This window comes from Nelumbo lutea, chromosome 1 (assembly GCF_056320005.1).
Source record: "Nelumbo lutea isolate HS-2025 chromosome 1, American lotus-T2T, whole genome shotgun sequence".
Taxonomy (NCBI): domain Eukaryota; kingdom Viridiplantae; phylum Streptophyta; class Magnoliopsida; order Proteales; family Nelumbonaceae; genus Nelumbo; species Nelumbo lutea.
In genome coordinates this window covers 74,621,378-74,648,757 of record NC_142684.1, presented here as the reverse complement: position 1 = coordinate 74,648,757, position 27,380 = coordinate 74,621,378, and the positions used below count along the sequence as shown (strand labels likewise).

General features: G+C 40.3%; 1 protein-coding gene across 7 annotated transcripts; it reads left to right on the top strand.

The window, feature by feature from the left end:
- The first annotated feature begins 508 nt into the window (after positions 1 to 508).
- On the top strand, positions 509 to 27,124 carry LOC148875389 (uncharacterized). Of its 7 annotated transcripts, none has more exons than XM_088964628.1 (5): positions 512 to 683; positions 2,613 to 2,643; positions 14,037 to 15,306; positions 23,814 to 24,041; positions 26,752 to 27,124. In XM_088964628.1, the coding sequence occupies exons 3-5, from the start codon at positions 14,039 to 14,041 to the stop codon at positions 26,882 to 26,884; spliced, it is 1,629 nt and encodes a 542-aa protein (XP_088820754.1). In that variant the 5' UTR covers positions 512 to 683; positions 2,613 to 2,643; positions 14,037 to 14,038; the 3' UTR covers positions 26,885 to 27,124. The 7 variants fall into 7 exon arrangements, with proteins under 7 accessions (XP_088820751.1, XP_088820754.1, XP_088820757.1 ...); XM_088964629.1 differs by having other exon boundaries at positions 519 to 683; positions 2,613 to 2,742; XM_088964624.1 differs by lacking the exon at positions 2,613 to 2,643 and adding an exon at positions 840 to 1,065 and having other exon boundaries at positions 537 to 683.
- Positions 27,125 to 27,380: the final 256 nt, after the last annotated feature.

Sequence of the window (27,380 nt, the reverse complement as noted above, 5' to 3'; positions counted from 1 at the left end):
CATGGTTGAACTTAGAACCGAAATCGACCCAAACCGACTCAAACTGACTAGATCGATTTTGTTTAACACTGGGTCAGTTTCAATTTTAAGTTCAGGTAACCCCACCAGATCGGGTCGATTGAAAAAACCTCAGTAAACCAACCCAACCTGACCCATGAACAACCCTAATGTTGATATCTGGTGGAGGCATTTTTGGTCTTGGATGATGGCTCATTAAATGGTGCTGGGAAAACGGGATCTGTTACTCACAAATGGGCGCCTCACATATACATCCACCGTGTATTAATAATATTTCCCGTGAATAATAACTTATAAGTATTACTTATGGGAGATATTCTCAATGCATGATAGATAGGATGTGGTGTAAGATCGGTGTGAGACGTCTTAAGGAGCAGATCCGGTCTCGGTGGTGGGACATGCTCTTTTCAAAATTCACCACGTGGTGACTGGTGGGTTAGGTCCCTAGACACCGATCGCAACTATGCGTCCTATAGCCCCTACACACGCCACTCCCATTCAATTTAGCATTTTAGATCATTTTTCCTTCCACTCTTCCTCTCTCTCTCTCTCTCTCTTTCTCTCTCTCATCTCGTATTGACGACCTCAACCTCCACCCAGGCACCCAGAGCAACAAACCGCTGTTTAATTATCGTTGGAGTCTCAACTAAAAATCCTCAGAGCAGGTAATCTTAATCATCTGGTTTCAGTTTCATGAAGTTCTTTACGGTAACTGGGTTTTCTTTTATTCAATCTATGACCTATTGCAATTTCATAAACCTTTATTATTTTGTTTATCGGCCCTCTTTGACGAAAAAAATCGTTTTTTATTGGGCTGTTAGGTCTGTCTTGTTTCAAATAATTTGTTTCCAGTTTCGCCAAGGTAAGAAACGTGCAACGGTGTGAGCTTGATCGGAGAAACATTAAATCTAGGGCGTGTTCTGGGTAAGCCTTGGGTAGTTCTGTGGAAGATCTGTTCGTTAACGGGATAAATTAAAGTTACCAATGCAATTGGGGTTCGCAGAGTGGACAATATTTATGAGCTAACAATGCGAAATCTATACAGAGGTTCTCTCAATAAAATAACACTTTGGTTTTTCATTTGTATTCCCTTGTGATTGTTATTCTTTCGTAAAATTAACCAGCGACTTCTATTCATTTGTCTAGATGACTAGCTTGGTTGCTGCTTAAAGTAAATGCCCCTGAAATATTAAATAATGCACTTACTATTCCAAATATTTAATCTTGGAATAATCTTAATATTAGGCTAGGATGAAAGTCCAGTATAAATATCATTATTGAATTGGGACAGTTTGCCTGCCGTCAAAAAAAAAAAACAATTCGGAGTTGGGACAGTTTGCCGGGAGGTCTACATCGAAGAGGCCTGGATGAAAAGTTACTTGTCGTGAGTCGGGACTATCTTTTCTAGTACTTAAGGTTCAGATGAGCATATACGTCTTCAAATGTCATGAAAGATATCTATGATATTCATAACCTTTTCTTTGATCATTATGATGCTCACCACTTTCGTTTAGGAATCACAGACTATACAAGAAACGAGTTTCACTGCACCACTGAAAATATTGACACTGTTTTCAACTTGAATAACATGGTTGAAAGAATTCAAGATTCAGCTGTGAATGCTAAATTTGAATATGTATTTATTTAGTGCGGATTGAGGGTGGGCGGGTGTTGGCGCAATGGTTGGGTTATTCTATACTTCTATTGCAACATGTGTGTCCAGGGTTCAAATCTTGGAAACAGACTCTCTTTATGTACAGGGGTAAGGCTGCATACGTCTGTCTGTCCCTCTCCCGACCCTGCATTGGTGATTACGATTAGACTTGAAATGTAGAGTTTATCAGTTTTACCACAAATAGTATTGTAGCCATGCAACTTGAGACATAAGTGCAGAGTTATCTACTTAAATAAAAGCTAATTGAAGCATTGTTTGGAGAGCTTAAAAGCTGGATGGTGTGAAATGTTAATTTAAAGGAAAGTTTGAATAAGGCTTGCTTAATTAGTACAGAATATACAGGAATCAAATTAGTAACTAGAAATATACTCAAAGAGTAAGAAATTGGTTTCATCATGATAAAATAGAAAATAGTATTTCTATTTCTAGGGAAGAAGCAAGAAAGGAAAAAGTTGATGGATGAAACCTACACTTGGAAGAATAAAGAAATAGTCTTAACAAAGTAAATCATTTGAAATTGGCCTCATCAACCATAAGAAACAGAAGAGAAACTATGTTAGGGCATAGAAAGGCAGGAAACCCATCTTACTTCATTTTTTGAATTTTGAAGTTAATTACCTTTTTTTGGTGATGAGCATAAAAGATTAAATTTCTATTTTCCTAAAACTCCAATATATCAAAGAAATTTGAAACCTTTTAAGGTAATTATGACATCCTTAAAGGTAACAAATCTAGACGGATCTTACTAGGCCCGTATGATCTGGACAGCCTGCCACTTGAACTCTGTTTAATTTTTTTTTGCTTCTGAGTAATGGAGTTCTGTTTAAGCTTTTTCTGATATTCGGTGAAGTACTGTATTGATGTAGAGTGGGTGAGAATCCCTCACAAAACTTTACAAAATTGGATTTTGTCTGTACAGGTGTAAATCTATTGAAAAGCCATCTAAACAGGTGCGTGCAAATCTTGAAAAAAAAAGTAGATGAAGTTTGTGAGTGATTCCAGATGAATGCTGTCTGTACTTTTAAAAGTACTATGAAAGCTTGGATATGGTACCCTCTTTCTTTTTTATTTGTGAAACAAAATGCTCCCTTCTTAAGGGTCAAAAACTACTGCAGAAGATTTCTAATTACAATGTTCATGTGGTGGAGTCTGTTGGTTTATCGGGTGGTCTGTGGTTTGGATGGTCAAAGGGAATTAGTGTTACCATTTTATTTGAAAAAGTGAATCAGGTTGCGGTGAGAGCCCTAGTGCCTTTGAATAAAATGTGGGATATTTTTTATCATTACACGTACCCAACCACCAATGGCAGAAACGAGTTTATTGATGATCTTTATTCTTTTGCGCAAAATTCTTCACACCCATGGTGCTTAGTTGGGGATTTAAATAGCATTGTTCACCCTCATGAAAAGAATGGAGGTCACCCGGCATGCTTATCATGCATGAGAAATATACAAGCTGCATTGGATAGGTGTGGACTGTTGGACCTCGGTTGGAGTGGGCCAGCTTACACATGGTCAAGCAAAAGACATAATGGAGATTTAGTGCTTCAGCATTTAGACAGACTTTTGGTTACATCTGAACCATGTACTTGGTCAGCATGCCTAGACTTTTTGAAGAACATTGTAAAATCTGATATCTACCCACTGAGATAATGAGATTGTGCATCTATCACTTCAAAAAAAAATAAAAGGCTTGGATATGGTAGTCTTTCCATATTTTAGAAGAGTATTCTCCAAGTTGAATAATTGGAAGGTAAAGGACCTAGCTAACCTTTCACAGTGGTTAGACTATTGCCTTTCTATACCTGGATGTGAAGATACACTTGTGATACACTTGTTTGAAAGTGGGATACAAATCTGAAATATCGAGTCAAATCCTTCTTAAATATGCTAGATGATTTGACAGGGGTGGTTTTCCCACACAAGGCCATATAGGCCCCTCCCCTCCCATCTAAAGTCTCATTTATGGTGTGCAGAGCTGCACTATGTGCCTAACCTGAGAATCTGGTTGCAAGAAGAATGGACATTGCATCTACAGCATGTGTCTTCTGCAATAAAGGTTAGGAAACAAAAAAGCATTTGTTCTTACACTGTCCATTCCATTCAGCTTGGCAGTGTTCACTTATTAGTTATTTCTGTGGGCTGGTAAATGTTAAGTGGTGCAGCCTGAGAACAGTAGCAGAATTATTGTCTGGCTGGAATTTAAAGGGCCTGAATGAGAGGCAGAATCTTCTGGGTTCCTGTAAATGTAAATAATAAATTTGAAAAGATTCAATGAGACTTCTTATGGGAAGGCGTGGGTGAAAAGAGATGTCATTTGGTGTGTAAACTCAAGGAGTTGGTATTGGTTATATTAAAGAAAGGAACATGGCTCTTCTTGGTAGATGGTTATGGAGATTCTGGTGAGATACCGCTCACCTCGGAAGCCCCTTCGAGGGTGGCTTAACCTCCTGAAACAGAAAATGGGGAGGAAGAAGAGAAGGGAAGGTAGGAAAAGAGGGATGCAGTGAAAGAGAAAAACAGGGGATATTCATTCATTCCTTCTTTAAAAGAGTAGGGCCTTATATATCTGGCCTACAGGTGTAATCATAGAGGGAATATCCTCTGACTGGCAGAATAACTAACTGATAACAAACTCTGGGAAATATCATGGAGGGAATATCTTCTGTCGACAGAATCGCCCTCTCTCTGTGTAACTAATTCTGAGGCTCTGTCGCCTGTCCTTTCTGCTTCCTTGAGTATTGCTGATGGGTAGTGGCCTGCTCCACTCCCTGTGTTGGGTTAGGGGAAGGTATTTGGGTCCCAACAATTCCTCCCTCCTTAGCATTGACCTTGCTCTCAAGGTCTAGGTTCGGGAACCTCTCATTCAGCATTAGATAAGGTTCCCAAGTGGCGTCTTCTGGGGGCAGCCCGACCCTTTCTACCTTGGCTTCTGGTACAACCTGCCCACCTCGTCGGACCCATCGAAAATCCACAATTTTGATGGGCTCTATGTAAATGTCCCCTTCTTTAGTGAATTGGGGTAAGCTAGATGAGGTAGGACTATGATTTCCCACAGCCTTCTTGAGAAGAGAGATGTGAAACACTGGATGAAGCTTCGAGGTAGTAGGGAGGTCCAATCTGTAAGCAACAAGGCCCACTCTTTCCAGCACCTTGTAGGGCCCATAATACCTGGGAGCTAGCTTGTGCCAAGCCTGTCTTACCACTGAGATCTGGCGGTAAGGTTGGAGCTTAGGGTAGACAAAATCACCCACCTGAAACTCTAATGGGCGGTGGTGAGAGTCATAGCTGATCTTCATTCGTTGCTGGGCCTTTGTCAAATTGGCCTTGAGCAGTCTAAGAATCTCGTCTCTTTCCAGTAGGCGAGTCTCTACTTCTGCCACCTTGGACGACCCATATTCATAGGGTAATATGGGAGGGGGTTCTCTGCCATATAGGGCCTTGAAAGGTGTCATCCCTGCAGCTGACTGATAAGTTGAGTTGTACCAGTATTCTGCCCACGGAAGCCAGTGAGCCCATTGTCTAGGCTTCTCCCCTATGAAGCATCTAAGGTAGTCTTCTAAGCATCGATTAATGACTTCAGTCAGTCCATCAGTTTGCGGGTGATAGCTGGTCGATGGGTGTAGTCGGGTTCCTTGCAATCTGAAGTACTCCTTCCAAAATGAACTTAGGAAGGCAAGGTCACGGTTTGAGACAATGGATCTTGATGTTCCATGCAGCTTCGCCACGTCCTGTATGAAAACGTCGGCCACCATCGCTGCAGTGTAAGGGTGAGGCAAAGCAGAGAAATGGCTATACTTGGTGAGGCGGTCAACCACTACCATGATGACCTCTTTTCCTGTAGAACGAGGGAGTCCTGTGATGAAATCCATGGAGAGGTCTTCCCACACTTGCTCTGGAATCTCGAGGGGTTGTAGAAGGCCCGCGGGTGACTGTGAGGAGTATTTCTGTTGTTGGCAAGTTGGACATTCTGATACATAGTGCAACACATCCTTGCGCATTCCTACCCAATGGTAGTGGTTGCTGAGTCTTTTTAGGGTCCGTAGCACCCCTGAATGTCCTCCCAATGCGGAATCATAAAACAACTTTAGCAGTTCAGTTTTGTGGGTGGAATTTGGAGCAACCACAAACCTACCATTGAAGAAAAGATCAAGCCCCACAATTTGGTAACTCGGAACCTGAGAAGGGTCACTTTTCCACCTTTCCCTGATGTCTTGCAGCTGTGGATCAGATCTGGCTTCTTGCCGTATAGCTTCAAATAAGGGAAAACTGGGCTGAGAGCAGGTTAGTTGGGTTAGCTCTTCTACCCGTGATAAGGCATCAGCTATTTTGTTGGCAGGCCCAGGTTTATACTCGATGTAGTAGTCGAATCCCATTAGTTTACTAAGCCATTTCTGCTGCTCCGGGGTGTGCACCCTTTGTTCTGCTATGTACTTCAAACTTCTTTGGTCTGTCCTGATGATAAATTGGCATCCCAATAGGTATGCACGCCATTTCTGTATTGCCATTACCACGACCATCATTTCCTTGACATAGGTGGACTGATTTTGGCGGGCTGCTGAGAGAGCTTTGTTGAAATAACAATGGGTTGCCCCTTCTGCATCAGAACGACACCCACTCCGACACCCGATGCATCACACTCTATCTCAAAGGGTTGAGAGAAATCCGGAAGAGTGAGGGCTGGGGGGCTAGAAACTGATGTCTTCAAGTCTTCAAAGGCCTGTTGGGCATCATCAGCCCACCCAAACAAATCCTTCTTTAACAGGCGTGTTAGAGGGGCGGCCATAAGCCCATACCCCTTAATGAAGCGCCTATAATAACCGGTAAGCCCAAGAAAACCCCTGAGATCCTTTATAGTGGTGGGCTTGGGCCAATTTTGGATGGCACCTATCTTTTCTGGGTCTGCCATGACCTGGCCTGTAGCAACCACATGGCCTAAGTACCGAATCTGTCTTTGTCCAAAGGAGCACTTTGCCAATTTGGCATGCAACTGGTGCTCTCTCAGAATTGTGAGGGTAAGTTTGAGATGTTTCATATGGGTGCCCCAATCCTTGCTGTAAACCAAGATGTCATCGAAAAATACCAGAATAAATTTCCTTAAGAAAGGCCTGAAGATGTCATTCATGAGGGCCTGAAAGGTGGAGGGGGCGTTGGTAAGACCAAACGGCATAACCAGAAACTCATAGTGGCCATCGTGGGTCCTAAAGGCTGTCTTGTGGATATCAGCCTGTTGAACCCGGATCTGATGATACCCGGACCGCAGGTCCAGTTTGGAGAACACTTGTGCTTCCCCTAACTTGTCCAGTAGTTCGTCAATGAGAGGTATTGGGAACTTGTCCTTCACTGTAATCTGATTCAGGGCCCGATAATCTACGCAAAACCGTCAACTACCATCTTTCTTCTTCACTAGGAGTACGGGGGATGAAAACGGGCTGGTGCTGGTCTGTATATGCCCCTTGTCCAGTAGCTCTTTTACTGCCTTCTCAATTTCCAGCTTTTGGAAATAAGGGTATCTATATGGCCTCACATTGGCTGGTTTGGATTCGGGTAAGAGGGGTATCTGATGGTCATGGGCCCGGGGTGGAGGTAACTGGTTCGGTTCCTTGAATATATCACCAAACTGATCAAGGATCGATCTTAGGCTTTGGTGTTGAGCTTCAGTAGGTTGGTCACAGTCCTGATTGTTTAAAATTGTAACTGTGGGCCGAATGCCTAAATGCATAAACAAGGGCTGTCCAGTATCCTTGGAGGCCCGTATTATAGAGGCTAAGGTATCACCTCGGGGACTAGGGGGGCGCACCCCTTGCAAATGGTAGGTCTGTCCATTTTGACAAAAATCCATTGACATTCTGGCCCAATCACACAATGCAGGACCTAGGTCACGTAACCAATGGATTCCCAAAATGATATCAGCCTACGAGAATTCCAATGGGTGGAGATCTACCACGAAATTATGGCCCTGTATGAGGATCCTTTCCTTCTTACATACACCATCACATAACATCTGATTCCCATTAGCCACATGGATTGAAAAGAGAGGAGTGGGGTGTATAGTCATACCTAGTTGCTTTGCCAAACGGCAAGGGATGAAATTCAAAGTAGAGCACTGTCAATCAAAACCATCACAGATCGGCCACCCAATCTTCCTTCTACTCGCATGGACTAAAGAGGGTTGAGGCCCATGAGAGCGTGTAGAGAGATCTTGGCTCCAACCGGTTCTGGTTTGCCTGATATCAGCTCACAGTCTTCGAGGTGCTCTGGTTCTGTCCTCTCCGGGTCTCCCTCTGTTTGAAGGAGTAGTACTCGCTGGACCCGACACTTATGGCCTGGCCCAAACTTATCATCACAGTTGTAACAGAGGCCCTTCTCGCGTCGGGCCCGCATCTCAGCCCACGAGAGGCGCTTGAAAGGCACAGTGGGCCTGGGCAAAATGGGTTTCTGAGGATCCCCAACTTGTTTTTGGGCTTGCTGTTCGACCCGCTGGAGAGCCCTCACATTTGGATAGGATGGCTTGCTAGTCCTGCGCATGCTATCAATCTTCTCTTCTTGCAAGCGAGCCATGACCACTTCCAGGCGGATGTCTTCTCTGAGACCTCCCACAAAACACCCAACCAAGGCCTTCTCCGGCCATTCGTGTACTCTGGTCGCCATTCTTTTGAACTCGAGTTGGTAGTCTGCTACTGTCCCCGTCTGTTTTAATCGAGTGAGGAGTTCGTCATAATTCATGAACGCCGTCGGCCCAAAATGGATGCACAAAGCTTCTGTGAACTCCGCCCAAGCTACCTGAGGATGGGTTTGTTGATACCATTGAAGCCAGAGAATAGCGTCTCCTTCAAGGTGAATGGAGGCGATGGCGACGGGCTGGTGGGCAGGGGTTTTATGGTACTCGAAGAATCTCTCTGCTCTGAAGATCCAAGGAATGGGATCTCCACTGGAATAGTTGGAAAAATTGATTTTAGTAACCTTCCGGCGGGGTAACCCCCAATTCCCTACCTTTCGGAAACAAAGGCGTTGGCCCCTATTGGCTGACTGGTCTCGCCGGACTGTTGTTGGGAGGCGAGGTTAGAGATGACCACCTTGAGATCCCTGAGTTCGTTCAGTACTTAGTGGAACCCAATCTCAAGTTGGTCGACTCTGTCTTCCATGGTAGAGGATCTTGTCTGCGGCATAGCTGGTCTACAACCTTGCTCTGATACCAACTTGGTGAGATACCGCTCACCTCGGAAGCCCCTTTGAGGGTGGCTTAACCTCCTGAAACAGAAAATGGGGAGGAAGAAGAGAAGGGAAGGTAGGAAAAGAGGGATGCAGTGAAAGAGAAAAACAGGGGATATTCATTCATTCCTTCTTTAAAAGAGTAGGGCCTTATATATCTGGCCTACAGGTGTAATCATAGAGGGAATATCCTCTGATTGGCAGAATAACTAACTGATAACAAACTCTGGGAAATATCATGGAGGGAATATCTTCTGTCGACAGAATCACCCTCTCTGTGTGTAACTAATTCTGAGGCTCTGTCGCCTGTCCCTGAGGCTCTATCGCCTGTCCTTTCTGCTTCCTTGAGTACTGCTGATGGGTAGTGGCCTGCTCCACTCCCTGTGTTGGGTTAGGGGAAGGTATTTGGGTCCCAACAGATTCCCTCTTGAAACTGGTGTTGTTTAGACTATAGTCATCACCAGCAAATATGGGAAGGATGCAAACGGTTGGGATAACAAGATTCAATTGAACCAGGTGAAAGCAACCAACCCTTGGAAAGGTATTGCCTCTACCTATACTGGGTTTATTCCATTCATTAGATATAAAGTGGGGAATGGGAATAGAATAAAGTTTTGGCTGACCTTTGGCTACCTTGGCTATTTCCTTTCCTCGGGTTTTCAACCTTTCCCTCAATCAAGAAGCAACCATCTCAACTTGTCTTTCTCCTCCTCCGATGGAATCAACTGGAACTTGAACCTTAGAAGACCATTAAGGGGTGTGGAGCTTGGTAAGATCACTTATCTCTTTCAAACCTTAAGTGAGGCCTACATATCCCCTTTCTCCCCTGATCAATGCATTTGGAACCTTTATCCTACTGACAAGTTCTCAACTAAGTCCTATTTCAAGGATCTAAAAGCCAAAGAGCTTAGTACCAACTTCCCCTCAGAAGTTTGGTACTCCCACGTTCCATCTATAGTCTACTTCTTTGTTTGGGAAGTTTGCCTAAAGAGAATAAATACATATGATATCATTCAAAGGATGAACCATGGTAGACTTTTTATCTCCCCCCATACTTGCATCTTATGCCTTTGGGATGAGAATCTGCTGAACACCTCTTGACCCATTGTCAGGAATCAAGGAAAATGTGGAACCATTTTATAATCTCATAAAAGCTAGTTGGGTTGCTCCGCAACTTGTCTTATACCTTCTCCAACAGTGGTTCATGCTGTATTATGGGGTGTTTGGGAAGAAAGAAACAGTCAATTGTTTTGATAACAAGGCCAAAGCAGTTGAAGACCTGACTTCCCACATTACCCACCTTTGCAACATATGGGCTGTTAATTCTGAGCTGTTCAAAGGAATCTCAGAAAGTGACCTGCAGAGAAATGTTACTAATTTCTTGTACTCCTCCCTCAGATCTCTGGCCATTCCTCCGCTCAGTAGGGGGTAGTGAAATTAAATTTTTATGGCAGTGCTTTAAGGAACCTGGGTGTGTCTGGTATTGGAGAAGTGATCACAAGGAGAGATGGTAATATTTGTTGGGTTTACAGTGGCTCTGTCGGGTTTGCTAACTCTTCAAAGGTTGAGGTGCTGGCGTCTCTTACTGGGATTCAAATTGCTATAGGGTTGGGTCTTACGAGCATAACCATTGAAGGTGACTCTGCTAACACAATCAAATGGTTAGGGGAGAAGGATGTTGGTCCTTGGTGGTTTGTTTGTGACTTAACTAAGGCTAGAGATTTGTTGGGTCTCATGGATGTAAACCTTGTTTGGATCCCTGGAGAGTTTAACACAATAGCAGGTGGTCTTTGCAAAATCTAGGGTTAACAGGGAAAATCTGTATAGTGACAATGTTTTACCCTTGTAACTGAAATGTGTTTCTCTGTTTTCTCCTTTGTACATCTTCTCGTGTACATGCTTTTCTCCAGTGAAATTTCAGTTAGTCCTTTTTTTTTGTTTTTTTTCAAGAGGAGGAGGGGGGGATGCTTGGTGCAATAGCAACAAGTTGGTTGGATTGAGAAGTTGCAAAAATGTAAAGAAGGGTGAAAGGTGTAAGGGGATGGAAGAGGAGGTGAGTGGGTTTTAAAGCTATGTTTGTAGATAATCAAGCTTCTCTCTTTAGGAGTGGTGGGTGGTAGTAATCTTGAGTTGGAACATTAGTTGGATGGAAGGGGGATTTGCATTTCTTTTTTTCTTTTTTTAGGTGTTGCATTGAGAAGCTAGGAGGTGAATTTGGTTTTAAATAGTAGTCTGGATTTTATTTGTCGGGCTGGTGATGTTTCAGTTTATTTTGGATCTTGTTTTGGTGATCTTATCAAGTTATCATCAAAGACTGTACTAGTTTCTTTTTTTCTTTACCATGAAAACTGTACTACTTTTTTTCTTTAATAAACAGTTTTCTTTACTGTCAAAAGATAAAAAAAACCAGGCTGTAGAAACCACTGATGTGGTCCCCACCTCTTTCTATTGTACTCGTATACAACTACTAGTTATTTAAGTGTCAATCCACAATTAGTTGTTAGTCTTTTATTAGGACTTTAGTCTTTTAGTCTTTTATTATGACTTTAATTGTTGTCTTTTATTAGGATTTTAATTTTTCCATGTAAGCAGTCTTATCCTTACCTCAGAATTAATATAAATAGAAAGAGGGGGGCGGCAGATTAAGCATCCACTTCTTTTCTGAAATCCTTCCTTTGAAATCTTCTTCTCTTCTTTTCTCTTCCTCCTCTCATTCTCTCCTCTCATCCTCTTAATTTCCTGTTGATTATACACTACATCTTGGGCTGTCAGTAGTCTCATATGACTACACAGGCTAACAAGTTTGAGAATTCGGCTTAAAGTTTGAGCATGGCCACTTTGTGCGAAAAATGCCAAAGGTTAGGTTTGTATCTAGTCTACCCTTCCCAGGTCCCAAGACCTCAAATGGCTAGGGCCATGATTGGTTAATGGGATTTTTTGCCTTGCTTGTGGAGAATGTTCTTTATCAGTAACTTTAGCAAGTGTTTTTTAATAAATATGAAAAAAATCTGTTGTTCCATGTTCTTTGGGATGTAGTAGACTAAAACACCAATACAAGGCTGATCATACTATGCAATCAGATTATATCATTCCTGACAAACTAACCCTTGGTCTGGTGCCCCCCAAATTAGCATGTTCCTAGTTACCCTTTCTTTTGCAAGTACATCAGCGAGACCATTTCCCATCCTTGGAGCCACCTGAATGAGCTGTTCAGAATAACCAACACTCCTTATTTCTCTTATCAAGTATCTTAGGGGCCAAGATTCTACATGTTTGGATAGTGAATATTGGCAGTTCTCTTCAACTGCTTCCACTGTGCACTGTTAGTCTATTCCAGCTGATGCAAAAGCTAGCTTGTGAAGAGTTGGTTTCTCATCTTTGTTGTTATGAGTATGACCACTCCAGTAAGGTCTAATCTCATTTCATCAAACTCTTTGAACAGCATTGGATTATTCCAGGGTACATCTCATTTATCCAAGTCTATCTGATGAATAGTTTTAGTAGATGAAGCAATATTCCTCAGTATCTTGTCCCTTTCACAATTTATTGGAGTATCTAGAGGGAATATAACTGTCAAATACATGATAGCAAGTGCTACCTGAAACTTATGCTTATTGGGAAAGTTGAAGGAATGATTTTGGTGCCCTTCCATTTTGTGGTAGTTTAGAGGTTTGGTTGGTAACTTGTTTGATAATTTTGACTATGCTAACTTTCTTTGATGATTTAAACGTAGTACATCTTTGTACGTGTAAAAGGGTCAATTACCCAATGATGGTCTCAACTATGACCTAGGGTCTTCAGGAAGGGGTAGACTAGATATGGTCTTAACTTTTGTCATATTTTCTTTTCTTGTTTTTCCTTCCATCAAGTGGCTTCTCTCAGACTTGAATGTGTATTCTTCTGGGTTTTTTCTGTTTGGAGTGCTTGAGGGTGGTTTTGGATGTTGGTTTTGTCAGGAGAGGGTGTTGTTCTATTGGGGTCTGAAGTGGTTTTGTTTGTGCTGTCTTTGAGTCTGAGTTTGGTGTGTGCTGGTTGTGTTTTTTTTTTTTTTGTTGTCAAGGGGGTTTGATTTTGGTGGTTTGTTTGGACTTCTGGGTTTTTTGTTAAGTTTCGGTTGGGTTGGAGTGCTTGTGTGGGAGTTAAAGTTTGTTGTTTTCCTCTCTCGAGTGACTACTGATCACTCTCCTTTAATAATTTCTTTCTTCCTTTTTAATAAATTTTATTTTATTACCAAAAAAATCCCGTATTTTTCCATTTGTAACCCCAAGATTTTGCTTTGTACATGAGCCAAGCAGAAAGAGGCCATGTATTTTTGTTTGTGGAATTTGTTACATTATTTTCTTGATCAGAAAGAAATTATTACCTTTGAACTTCTTTTGTTATCCTTAGGCAATTTCTATGATGTTGGAAGGGTATGATACTGGAAGAACTTTGAGGGGGTGAATTTTGATGAACACCAGTTGATTGGTTACCACTTCTATGATATTGGTTGATGGGTTATCAGTTTTTTAGGTATCATGCCTTTCTGGTATCATAATTGGACTCTTACCCTTGTTAAAACGAAACAAAAAGCAAAAGAGAAGAAAGTAAAGAATATCTCAATTATGGTGGACAAGCACAAAGGAAATCATTTTTTGATAATCCACCATTAGAGGATTCAAGCAACTGCTGCTGAGGAACTTAGGATCATCCAACCTTTTGTAAGAGGTCCTGATAACTGGGTATTGTGCCCCTTAATATATGCACCCTGTTCATTTCTATGCTGTTTCTATATCATCATTGCAGTGTAATTCTTACAAAATCTTCTGGTGAACTGGGGGATGTGAGCATTTTATTAACTAAAATTATTATTATGGAGATTTTCCAACTGGTTTTATTTGGACAGGGCTTGACTTTTGAACTAAACGGTTTTCATGTTTTCTTGGTTTGCCTCAACTTGGGAATAACTAGGTAACAACAACAATTTTTTGGAATATGGACAATGCATGTAGCAGTTGGTTACTTGGTTTTCATAGGAACATGGAAAAATGGTTCAACTGTTACATTCGTTTTGTTGTGTTGGAACTGAAGGTTGAAGTTTTTTCCTTACTTTATTCAATTTAATTTTTCCCTGATTGAGGTTTTTTATGCAGGAATGGGCTTGGAATCTCCTGACAGGATATCAGAAGAGGTCAATGATCTTCAAAACGAGGCTAAACCAGCTTTTGTTGGAAAATTAGACCTTAATCTTGCAGTGAGTAGAGAAGAAGCAGTTGAGGGTTATGGTCATGAAAACGAAGCATCGGGTAATAAATCCCAAGTGGATTTGAATCACCAGGGGCAACATGGATCCCCTTCATTGCATACTGATGTTAGATTGGAAGAGCCAGAATCTCCTTGTACAAATTCTAGGTTGCCATTGAAGACTGAATTAGATCTGGCGGAAGTGAGCACAAGAAACATTGCCTATGATCAAGAAAGGTCTCCATCTTTGCCTTCATCAAGGGACAAGCGTTACCATGAGGAAAGGGAGGTGGTATCTGGTAGTTCTAATAAATCTTCCTCCCCAATAGAGGTAGAAGCTTTTAGTAATGAAATGAGGAAAGGAGATTCTAATCATTGTTTGTGGAAGTCTCCTTCAGAAGTTGATATCCATCATCAAGGAGAACTTATGGAACAGGAAAATTCTGATATATGTAGGGCAAACTCTTCTCCCCATGATGAAAAGTTGAAGGAAAAATTTTCAGGAAGCTTGCATTATGAGAAAACTGAATCTACCTATGAAGGAATGGAAGCAGGTAGTGCAGATCACCACATGGTAAAGTCCTCATCTCCTGTGAGAATGCAACACAATCCTGATGAACCTGAGAAGGAGGAATCCTATCATGCAAAGAGAGCACCTTCTGAGAATGAAAAGATGGATCTGCATTGCTCCGATCTGCACTCCCCACATAGAAACCCTGAAAGATCATCTTCACCTGTGAGGCAGATGTTCACCTCTCCTGAAAGGTCTCCTTATGTGCAACAATCTCCAGGTCAAAAACCAATATCTCCTCCACAAGTTGTTCAAGACCCAATGCATTCCCCTAGATCTATTCGGCAGAGATGGTCCCCTTCTCTTGACAGGCAAACCAAGGATGTTAAAAGAACTTCTTCACAAGGTCATTTGTCTCCAGCCAGACAGACTTCTCCTCCACGAAGGCAATCTCAGCATGATTCTCAGCGTAGGGATGACTCTTCTCAGAGGCACCTATCTAGATCACCAAGGAGGCATCATTCACCCTCAGACGATAGAAGACCAGGCAGGTCAGAGTCAGGATCACCCAGTAGGCGAAAAGATTCTTCTGCATGTAGAAGAGACAATCGTGATAGATCTCGGTCAAGGTCCCCTAATATAAGAGACCGTCACAGACGATCACCAAGGTCATCTTTATTTTTCTTACTTTTTTTATTTGGATTGCTCAGTTATGGTCATTTTCATGTATCACCATCTGAACAGTAGACAGGTATGTATGTTCAGTTTCAATATGTTTGACTTCCATTCAATGAAAAGAAAGCATTTAATATTCATAAGATTCTACTTATGTCCCTCATATTGTTATTCACAGAAATGGTTAGGTGTTATTGATATCACATTTACTTCATTGTTTGAAGAACTACTAGTCAGAATCCATGTGATGCACGGGCTTTATTTATAAGCAAAATTGAGGATGGAGCTATATAACATTTCCAATTAAGTGGTGCTCATCTAAGTTCAATTCACGTATTATTTTTTGGGTCATGTCTAGTTTATCCAATCAAAATCTAAGTTGCGCTTTAATGAGAGTGGCCAATTTCCTGTTCGCTAGATAAATTTGTATTTTTTTGTATCTCAATGCTAATTTATTTTGCCAGACAACTTTCGAAGAATAATTCTCCTTACTCTTCTTGGACAAAGTAAGGCAAAAAGGCTGAAGTGAAGTAATATTAATGCATTATATCAACATTTTTTATTTGGAATAACAACGAAAGGAAGGTATTTGCACCTTTTTTCAAAACAATAGGGAGGCTTTTGTTAAGGTCAAAATACTAGGGAGTTTCATAGGATTATTAGAAAACCCAAGGAGGTTTCTTTGATTTTCTTTATTTTTAAATGGAATTTAATTTAATTTTAAAATAATTAAACTATGTTTAAGATCCCAAGTGGATCTTAGTTTTTGTATCTCAATGCTAATTTATTTTGCCAGACAACTTTCGAAGAATAATTCTCCTTACTCTTCTTGGACAAAGTAAGGCAAAAAGGCTGAAGTGAAGTAATATTAATGCATTATATCAACATTTTTTGTTTGGAATAACAACGAAAGGAAGGTATTTGCACCTTTTTTCAAAACAATAGGGAGGTTTTTGTTAAGGTCAAAACACTAGGGAGTTTCATAGGATTATTAGAAAACCCAAGGAGATTTCTATAGTTTTCTTTATTTTTAAATGGAATTTAAATTAATTTTAAAATAATTAAACTATATTTAAAATTGATATTTTATATTAATTTTTGAAATTAGTAAAAATTAAATTTAATTAAGTATATTAAGTTTTTATTTTTCAGTAGAACTTAAGTTGGTTTTAAATTAGTAAAAAATATTTATAAAGCTAATAATTGTTAGATAATTTTGTATTAGTTTTATATTAATTTTAAATTGATATTAGTTTTTAATTTATCTTATTCCTTTTATTAATTAAATTCTTTTTATTATATTAATAAAATATTTTTATCAATAATACTAATTAATAATTATTTTTATTTTATTTAAGTAACTAAATTATTTTTATTATGGTTAATTAATTTTTGTTATTTTTGAACGGAATATAAATGGATTATAATTTTAAATGCAAGTAGACTATTAAGTGTAATAATAGATCATTGAATATCTCAATTTCAATATAATTAATCTTTACTAATAATTACAATTTAATGTAAATATCTAATATACATAAAATTATAATTAAATTGATATGGATATATATATAGATAAAGTTAATGAATTTTGTGAAATTTAATGGAGTAATGGAGATGAGAGAATTAGTGGCATTAGTTATTGAAGGAGAGAGTTAATGGCATAATTAATGAGGAGAAATTATTAAAAGAGTTAATGAGAGAGTTGATGGTGAGCTAATGAGGGGTGTTAAAAATCTTAAAGGTGATTGGTCAATACTTGAGTTATTTTGTTCAATTTTGAAATTAAAAATAATAAAAAAACAGAAAAAAGATAAGTGCTTTTGAGAAGAAACCAGAGTAAAGATAAGTGACTTTGAGAAGAAACCATAAAGCAGGAAAGTTCCAGCTTGGCACATTCCATTTTAATAGATAGATATAGATGGCATACTTTTTGTAATACAGCAGTTGTGGCATTAGTTATTGAAGGAGAGAGAGAATGGCATACTTAATGAGGAGAAATTATTAAAAGCGTTACGAGGGGTGTTAAAAGTCTTAAAGGTGATTGGTCAATACTTGAGTTATTTTGTTCAATTTTAAAATTAAAAATTAAAAAAAATCAGAAAAAAGATAGTGCTTTTGAGAAGAAACCAAAGTAAAGACAAGTGACCTTGAGAAGAAACCATAAACCGGGAAAGTTCCAGCTAGGCACATTCCGTTTTAATATATAGATATAGATGTGTAGAGAACATTGATGAACATTGATGTGGGCCCCACAGCTGTGGTCCCACTCTGTCCGTAGGGTAGAATGTATCTAGTCACAACTGTGGTCGATTTATGATTCTGTTATTCTAGTTATTTACTTTTCAGTTTTATATTGTTATGTGTTATGATGTAAACACCAAGGGCAGATGTGTCCTTTCATGTAACTAGCATAACATATAAATATTAAATTAAAGTGGCGGCGGCAGAATATTGAGATTTTGTTCTTCTCCTCAAAACTGTGTTCTACTGCTCTCTCACCACTCTTTCTCCACTTTCTCTTATCTTCGAACCTGAAATTTCTTAGTGATCAAGACTGATAGCAGAGCCAAGTTAGGGTTTCTCATGTGAGTCTAATACCAGTCGACCACATGGGAATCTCCTAGAACTGAGAGCTGAAAAGGAGGAGTTGACAGATTGATTCTTGGAGATCGCCAGAAGTGCTAGTAGCTGTTGGAAACTTGCTAGGGTTGCAGAGTGTTGGTGGTCAGGAAGGATCAGAGAAGACTAGGGTTCGATCAGAGAATTTTTCCTTGTAAGTTATTTACTTTCTAAGAGAAGTTAGATCAGAGAAGATAGGTTGGACCTATCTGGAGGGGAAGGCCGAACCATCCTAGGGTTTTCTCTCTGATTCACTAGGGTTTTACAGCAAACCCTAGGCCAAACTGTCTCAACTGTGTTTCTCTCTACTCTAGGGTTTGAAAGTAACCTTGCGGCAAGCCCTAGTGTTTGACGAAACTTTGAGATTTATATATACAGATTCTAGGGTTTCTTATTAACCCTACTGCAAGTCTATATACAGTACTGAGTGGATTGTGCAACTGAATTGTTCACTTTAAGGACTGATTAAAACCCTAACTCTCCTAGCATATCAGACCACTTTTAAGCTGTTTTCAGAGTCCTAAGGGGTTAGAGTTCTACGGACAGCTACTGTTGTGTTGGCTAGTTGGTTTCAAATCAGAATTATCTCAGTTTTGTGCACATACACTGTGAAGACAAATCAGGCCCATACTGTTTTTGATTGTGATTGATAGTCCAAGTGCTGTTTTGAGACTTGACAGAAATGGAGTTTAAAAATTAGGCAGAAGGCAGCCTTGGGAATATCAGTTATGGTAATGTTTCTGAGATGGGTGGTCAAGTTACGATTGTAAAGTTTGATGGATCAAACTATTTGGAATGGGCCCAATCAGTCATGTTGGCTATTGGTGGAAGAGGTAAATTAGGGTATCTCTTGGGAGTTATGAAGGAACCTCCCAAGGGAGACCCGACATATACCAAGTGGATTCAAGAAAACTACTTGGTTATGACATGGCTGTGTAATTCTATGCAGCCTCATATTAGTCGGAATTATTTGTGAGCAAAGACAGTTAAGGAGATATGGGATGTTATGAAAGAGATTTATTCCCAACCCCTTAATGTTGCCAGAGCATATGAATTGAAATGTGAAGTGAAGAATCTTAAACAAGGAGAGAGATCGGTTTCAGTATATTTCTCTACCTTGTAGTCCCTGTGGCGTGAGATTGATCACTTAGAGACTCTTGAGTGGGAGAGTCCCAAAGATGCACAGATACATAGGAAGTAGGTTGAGACAAATTGGGTATTTGAGTTTCTGGCGGGCCTAAATTCAGAGTATGATATTGTACGGCAACAGATTTTGACTAGAGACGGTGTGACTCTCTCTCAGGCATATTCATTTGTACACAATGAAGAGACCAGAAGGAAGGTTATGATGCAACCTCAGCCCCCCACACCAGCCTTTGTAGCGGTCACACCCAAATCAGGGGGTGATTCAGAGAAGGACAGGAGGAAGGAAGACAAGAAGGATGTGGTATGTGAACATTGTAAGAAGCCCAAACATACAAAAGAGACATGCTGGAAACTGCACCCTCACTTGGTTCCTGCGAAGTTGAGAAGCAAGAGGGCACTGCTCATGTAGCCGTGAACACTGATTCAACATCCTCATCTGGCACAAAAAGAACATCTTTAGAGATCTTAGCAGCAATTCGGGCTGCCCTAATACAGTTAGAAAAGGAAGTTGGAAATTCAGCTCAGCCACCGCAGTCTTCATCAACACCTGCCACATCTGCCTTCGCACATTCAGGTACTCGAGCTTTAGCCTATCATGCCTCAGCTCCAGGTACTACTGAACCTTGTTGGGTAATAGACTCAGGTGCATCTGATCACATGACTAGCTTGCCTTCACTGTTTACTACTTTACCATTTGTCTTCTGGTAGGGATAAAGTATCTATTGCTGATGGCTCCCTGGTTCCTATTTCTGGAAAGGGTGACATCAAGTTATTAGATACTATCTCCCTGTCATCTGTCTTGCATGTTCCTAAGCTTGATAATAACATTCTTTCAGTCAGTAGTATTACCAAGCATATGAACTGCTCAGTAACCTTCTTTCTTGACCAATGTGTTTTTCAAGACTTGGAGACGAAGAAGGTGATTGGGACTGGCCGTGAGACGAATGGGATCTATTTGCTCGGGGAGAGGTTCCATCAGGGAGAGTCAGTTGAGAAGATGTCTTTTGTTTCTCAGCGTGAGTCCGGTTATGCCAAAGCATAACCGATTAGGTCATTTGTCCTTTCGGTCTTTACAGAGTCTGTTTCCTGCTTTATTTGATTCTATTGAGTTGTCTCAGTTACAATGTGAAAGTTGTGAGTTTGCTAAGCATTGTAGAAAGCCTTATTTATTGAGTAATAAAAGGAGTGATAATTCTTTTGATATTGTGCATACTGACGTTTGGGGGCCTTATCATATCCCTTCCATGGGTGGGTACAGATATTTCTTGTTATTTGTTGATGATCATACCTGTTTTTCTTGGGTTTATCTCATGCGTTCACGAGATGAGGTACCTTCCCTGACCCAAAATTTTCACCAAATGATCCAACCCAGTTTGATGCCAAGATCAAAGTTCTCAGATCTGATAACGCAAAGGAATACTTTGCTAACTCATTGACATCTTATCTTCTTTATCATGGGGTTATCCACCAGAGCTCTTGCCCTCATATACCTCAGCAGAATGGAGATGTCGAAAGGAAGAGTAGGCACATTTTGGAAGTGGCTAGAAGTCTCATGTTTACTTCCAATGTTCCTATCCGCTTCTGGGGTGATGTTGTCCTCACGGCGGTATACCTTATTAATCGGGTTCCTTCCAGGGTCCTTGATATGAGATCTCCTTTTTCCCTTCCATACCCACGTGAGGACTTGTTTTCTATTCCCCTTAAGACACTCGGTTGTACATGCTTTGTTCAGCTTATCGGACCCCATCACTCCAAGTTTGAACCCAAAGCCTCCAAATGCATCTTCCTTGGTTATGCACAAACTCAAAAGGGTTATTGCTGTTATGATCCTGTCTCAGGGAGGAAGTTTGTCTCCATGGATGTCACTTTCTTTGAGGGGACACCCTATTATCCTCGGGTTTCCCCTCAGGGGGAGAGCAGTGAGAGTGGGGCAGTTCCTTTACCTATTCCATTGGGTGATGAGAGCTGCAATGGTGAGGGTAGTCAGAGGGATCAGGAGTTGAGGGAAAGCTGCAATGGTGAGGGTGGTCAGAGGGATCAGGAGTTGAGGGTCTATCACAGGCGGTGCAGGCAGGTTGATCCTGATCATCAGCAGTCCAGGCCAGCTCCAATCTCACCTCCAACTCCAGGTCCAGGTACTACAGTTTCAGCCACTTCACCTCCTACAGATGATCTTGACCTTCCGATTGCAGTCCGTAAAGGGAAACAACATTGTACCACATCTACAGCCCACTGTATTTCCCATTTTTTATCCTATGATCGCCTATCTCCTACCTACAGGTCCTACCTTAGCTCCATTTCCAATGTCCCTATTCCAAGAACAGTGCAAGAAGCCCTATCCGTCCCGGAATGGAAAGATGCAATGCAAGCTGAGATGGATGTCCTGTTGAAAAACAACACCTGGGAGGTAGTTGATCTGCTCAAAGGAAAGAAACCAATTGGATGCAGATGGGTATTTACGGTGAAGCATAATGCAGATGGATCTATCGAGAGGTATAAAGCTCGGTTAGTTGCAAGAGGGTTTACACAGACTTATGGCATAGATTACTTGGAGACCTTTGCACCGGTAGCCAAGATGACCACTATTCGAGTCCTGTTATCCCTTGCAGCAAGTCACAATTGGCCTTTACCAAATGGACGTGAAAAATGCCTTTCTGAATGGAGATCTGCAGGAAGAAGTTTACATGCGTTTGCCTCATGGATTCTATGATGCTGAGATAGGTAAGAAGGTCTGTCGGCCTAACAAGGCTTTGTATGGTTTGAAACAGTCACCTAGGGCTTGGTTCGATAGATTCAGACTAGCCCTTGTGAAGTTTGGTTATGTACAGGCCCAGTCAGATCATACCCTATTCATCAAGAGGGTGGAGTCCTCCTTGACACTACTGGCAGTATATGTTGATGATATTGTGGTCACAGGGAATGATGGCCATGAGATTGAGTCCCTTAAACAGCTCCTTCATCAAGAATTTGAGGTGAAAGACCTTGGTGTACTGTATTTTTTGGGTATTGAGGTTGCTAGATCCAAACAGGGGATCTTTATCTCTCAGAGGAAATATGTCCTAGACTTGTTGGCAGAAACTGGAAAGTTAGGTGTCAAGCCTGCAGATACACCAATTGAACAGAACCACAGGATTAGTGCCGAGAGTGGGGAGCTTCTTGAAGACAAAGTTATGTTCCAGCAAGTGGTAGGAAAGCTCCTATATCTCTGTCTCACTCGGCCAGATATTACTTATGCTGTTAGTGTTGTCAGCCAGTACATGCATTCTCCTAGAACCACACATCTTCTTGCAGTAGAAAGAATCTTAGCCTACTTGAAGAGATGCCCGGGTAGGGGTATACTGTTCAAGAGCAACAACCACATGAAGGTGGAGGTCTATACAGATGCTGATTGGGCTGGGAGTGTTGATGACAGAAGGTCTACCTCAGGATATTGTGCCCTTGTGGGGGGGAACCTTGTTTCCTGTAGAAGTAAAAAACAAAGTGTTGTCTTCCGGTCAAGTGCTGAAGCAGAATACAGGTCCATGGCCAACGGAGTGGCTGAAATCCTATGGCTAAGATCTCTACTTGAGGAGTTGGGCATTGAGTATGAGAAGCCCTTGATGCTGTATTGTGATAATCAAGCAGCCATTAATATAGCACATAATCCAGTGCAGCATGACAGAATCAAACACATTGAAGTTGACCGGCATTTTGTACGAGAGAGGGTCTCATTTCAAGAAGTATGCCTCCCTTACATCACATCCAGTATGCAACTAGCGGACATCCTCACTAAAGCCGTATCAAGAAAGAAGCTAGAAGCAGATCTATCCAAGTTGGGAATGATAAACATCTACTCCCAACTTGAGGGGGAGTGTAGAGAACATTGATGAACATTGATGTGGGCCCCACAGCTGTGGTCCCACTCTGTCCGTAGGGTAGAATGTATCTAGTCACAGCTGTGGTCGATTTATGATTCTGTTATTCTAGTTGTTATTTACTTTTCAGTTTTAATATTGTTATGTGTTATGATGTAAACACCAAGGGCAGATGTGTCCTTTCATGTAACTAGCATAACATATAAATATTAAATTAAAGTGGCGGCAGCAGAATATTGGGATTCTGTTCTTCTCCTCAAAACTGTGTTCTACTGCTCTCTCACTACTCTTTCCCCTCCTTCACTTTCTCTTCTCTTTGAACCTGAAATTTCTTAGTGATCAAGACTGATAGCAGTCTTGAACAACTACAAGATGACATACTTTTTGTAATACAGCAGTCAGTAATTTGTCATTTTCTCCCATTTCTACCGTGGCACCACAACTCATTGTCAAATTCTGCTTGGATCTCTTTGTCATAAGCTCATAATCTCATGTTCATTTTTTTTATCAGTATCCTTGTGTTTATTTAACATAGTCACATGCCTCTCTCACTTCCTCTCTCCACTTGTAATTCCCCTCTATTACTCAACAGTCTATGTCCCTACATTGCAGTAAAATCATGGTTGCTAAATAGCTCTAGATCTGGTTCTGTAGTAGTTGGAATCACTTTGTCCAAATCTCTATATCATCTGGTTTGCACAACCAGAGTTTCAATCTCTAAAAACAGATATGTTGCAAAAGGTGTAGTTAGTGATTGCACCTTCCACAATTTATCTGCATTCTGTAGCATATAATAATGTCCAATTGTTCACTGTTTATTTTGTTTCTGTTTTCCATTTTAGATTCAAATGTACTAACAACATGCTTGCATGTTGTAGGAGGAGGCACTCCCCTAGACGCAGAACTCCTTCAGGGTATTATTCTCGTCATCGCTCTCCTAGAAGGAGACCTTGGTCACCACCTCCTAACCGGAACACTGGAGTGGGAAGACCTGGAAATAATCTATTTGTTGCAGGTTTTAGCTTTGTGACTACAGAAAGAGATCTTGAAAGGAAGTTTTCAAGGTTTGGTCGTGTGAGAGATGTTCGCATAGTTCGGGATAAGAGGTGACAGCATCTTGCACTAAACTGATTCTAGATTTAGATAGTTATGATTCCTAAGTTGATCTCGATCCAGACATCTAAGCAGTTTCGTCAATTCCTAGGTCTAACCTTTATGACATCTTGCTGTTTTATATTTTAAATATCTGGAATGCATCATCCTCCATATGTCTTTCTTTTGGTCTATGAAATATGCATCATCCATCTTTAATTACAGGGTAATGGTCACTACTACCTTAATCAATCACTATATTGGTTGTTCTTCAATACCATCTATCCATAGAAAAAAGAAAGAAAAGAAACAAAATTAGACCAGGTGTGGCTTTAAAGAAAGAAAAGACAAAGGAGAAAAAAACCAGATAGTCTTTAGACTTAGTTTTGCCATGTTATACATAGTGACATTCCCAGAACCGTAAATGTACAAAACAGAAATTCAGAGATTTAGAGAAACCAAGAAAGGTAGATCTGGACTAAAGGATATCACCTGAAGATGGAGAAATAGCAGTTTGAAACATCAATGAACTCTTATGATAATTAGTAGAAGAGGAAAATTGAAAAAAAACATGCATTATTATTCAGAGGCTTAATAACAGGGATAAATACAAAAAAAACTGCTTACATGGTTAAATATCAATAAACTAATTACATTTGTACTTAGTTCAATATCAATAACCTAATTACATTTGGATCAATGTTGTCAGACTTGGCCTGGAGTGGACAGGCAGACCGTCAGACTCAGGAACCTCTGGGCAATCAGTTTTTAATATTCTGCTTTTTAGTATTTTTTTCCCAAAAAAATATCTAACCTGCTATTAACCTGGGCAAACTGTTGAAATCTGTCCGGGTTTTAGCAACCTAGCCAGTTTTCAATGATTTACCTGGGTCTTTGTTTCATCATAAATTATAAAGTGATAATAAGGAGAATCAAACATATAACCTCTTATTTACAAAGAATAATATGTTACCATTGAACTGTGGCATGATTTGCGTTTATTTTTGATTATTTAATGTCTATGCTGACCAAATGTGTCAATATTTTTTGAAAAACATGACTTGCAAGACTTGAAAGACATTTGAATGAAAGTCAGAAAATAATCATTGGATCACAGCTAATACACATGAAGAAGTATACATAGTACATTATGTATTTATTTATAAAACAGCACAGGCCACTGGGTAAAATCAGTGGTCAGACCACTTGAGCCATGACCCAGTGGCCTTCCTGGTTCTGTAAATGGTCTAAATCTGACAATATGGACTTTTACTACGACTGTACATGTGTGAATTAACTGTTAATTTAATGATGCCTAAACTTTAAGCATAAATTCTATTAAAGATTCTTATTTTGTAAAGAATAAAAGAAAAAGAATTTCATCAAAGAAAATAAAAGCAGAACAAGATGAAGGTGATAAGATATCACAAGAGAGAAGAAACTAATGAGCCTAAGCCACATCTAACAATTCAACAACACCGGAACACCCTACAACAACCCCAAAACTATAACAAAAAACACCACCACAACAATTGTTCAACCCTCCCAAAGATCAAAACTCCAAGTCTCCAACCCCTAGAACTTTCAAACCCGAGCTCTCCCAGAAAAACTAAAGCAGCAGGTACTTAAAAGAAACCCCCAACAAAGCCACCCTTAATCCTCTTTGAAAACTTCCTCCTGCCCTGTATCAGCCTCGTTCCAAATCTCTCCACCTTCACCTACTGTGACTTTCTTCATCCTCTCCTCCCTCTCCCTCTTTTTCAAACTTCTCGAAGGCTCTTCTAGCAAGCTCCTCCCCACCCCCAAAAAAAAAAAGAGAAAAAAAGCCCAAGCCCCTTTCCCACCTCTACATCTGTTTTAATGAGATCCTCAATGGACACACACCCTTGCCTCACCTGCTCTCCTGAAAAGGTATCCTGCACTTCCTTCAATATTTTGGACCCGTCATTCTCTTTCTGCATCTCTGAAGAGAAAACCTTTGATTCTTTGAATGAGGTCCCAACTCAGTGGAGGTATGAGCCACCCCACCAAACACCTCTGACTCCAACATTTTTGACTTCCTTCCCCATCTCTTGAGTGCCTGTTGTACTTGCTTGTAGGACCTGTCCCCACCAAACCATCTTTTAACTGTGAGAAGACTTTAGTCACATGAACAATATGAGAGGCATTTGAGCTATGAGGTAGGTCTCTTAGCCTCCACCACAATAGCAGCATCAAAATTTTGCAATGTATTGGCCAATGCGTATTGTATCAGTGGGTCACAGATATGCAAACTACAAGGAGTTTTGGGGTTTGACTAGTTTCAGGTGATAGCCAGGCCCTATACCAACCCCCCCCCGAACATGTTTGGGAAAAAAACTAAAATAAATATAGGCACCCTCTTAAAAGTCTGATATACCCCATCCGGTGTATCAGACTGTATCAATATTTGGAACCTTGAGTTTGATATTCCATCCACTGTAATAAAACCTGACTGCATCACTTTCGTTCCTTCAAGATATTGACCTTTTCTTATACCGTGCTTGATCTTTTTTTTTTTTGAGGATTTGAATTGCATATATTTCACTTTAAAGAGGTTGATTTGTTTTTGCTTGGTTGGGTTCTAAAGAAACTGGTTGAATCAAAATCTTCATTTAACTTGGAACTTGTGTATTATATCATGTTGTTTTGGTTTCAAAAAATTTCATATTCTTGCTGTTGAATCTTTATTTTTTTGTATGTAAGGTCTGGGGATTCCCGTGGTTTTGGATTTTTATCCTTGGAAAGAGATGAGGATGCAGATGCAGCGATCCGAGCTTTGGACCAAACTGAATGGAATGGTCGGATTGTCCTGGTGGAGAAATCAAAAGCTCGCTGAAGCTTTACTATGGTTCAAGCTAGTTAACCTGTTTAAACTTGGAGATTCTGTTACTCTCAATTTTGTTTCATACTCATACATCTTTTGTCGGTATGGTTTAAGTAATGGATATATGGCAAGTATCACCTTAGATAAGATTCTCGACATTGTAATAATGGTTCACGTTTTCATGTTTCATCCCATGGAATGACTGCAGAATGTCAACCAGTTTATGTATTACAAAGTCTGTTTAATTTTCAACCATGAGTTTAAATGCTAGAGTTTATCTACAAGCTACTAAAACAACTGTTCTATTTAGATGGACTGCTAGTACATGCTGACATTTCTGGTAAGTTGCTTAGAAGTAACTATTCACATAAAATCCTCTTTCAGTGTTCATCATCGGTTACGTATGAAAGTTCTCTACCATCTTTAGTGCCTGAGAATGTGTCAAAAGTATGTTATAGTTGGAAACTTGACTGGAACATGATTGATTCATTCACCATATCCAATCTAT

Coding starts and splice junctions, on each gene's coding strand:
- LOC148875389 (XM_088964624.1), top strand. Junction 15,307..23,813: donor CGTCACAGACGATCACCAAG/GTCATCTTTATT, acceptor TGCATGTTGTAG/GAGGAGGCACTCCCCTAGAC. Junction 24,042..26,751: donor CGCATAGTTCGGGATAAGAG/GTGACAGCATCT, acceptor TTTGTATGTAAG/GTCTGGGGATTCCCGTGGTT.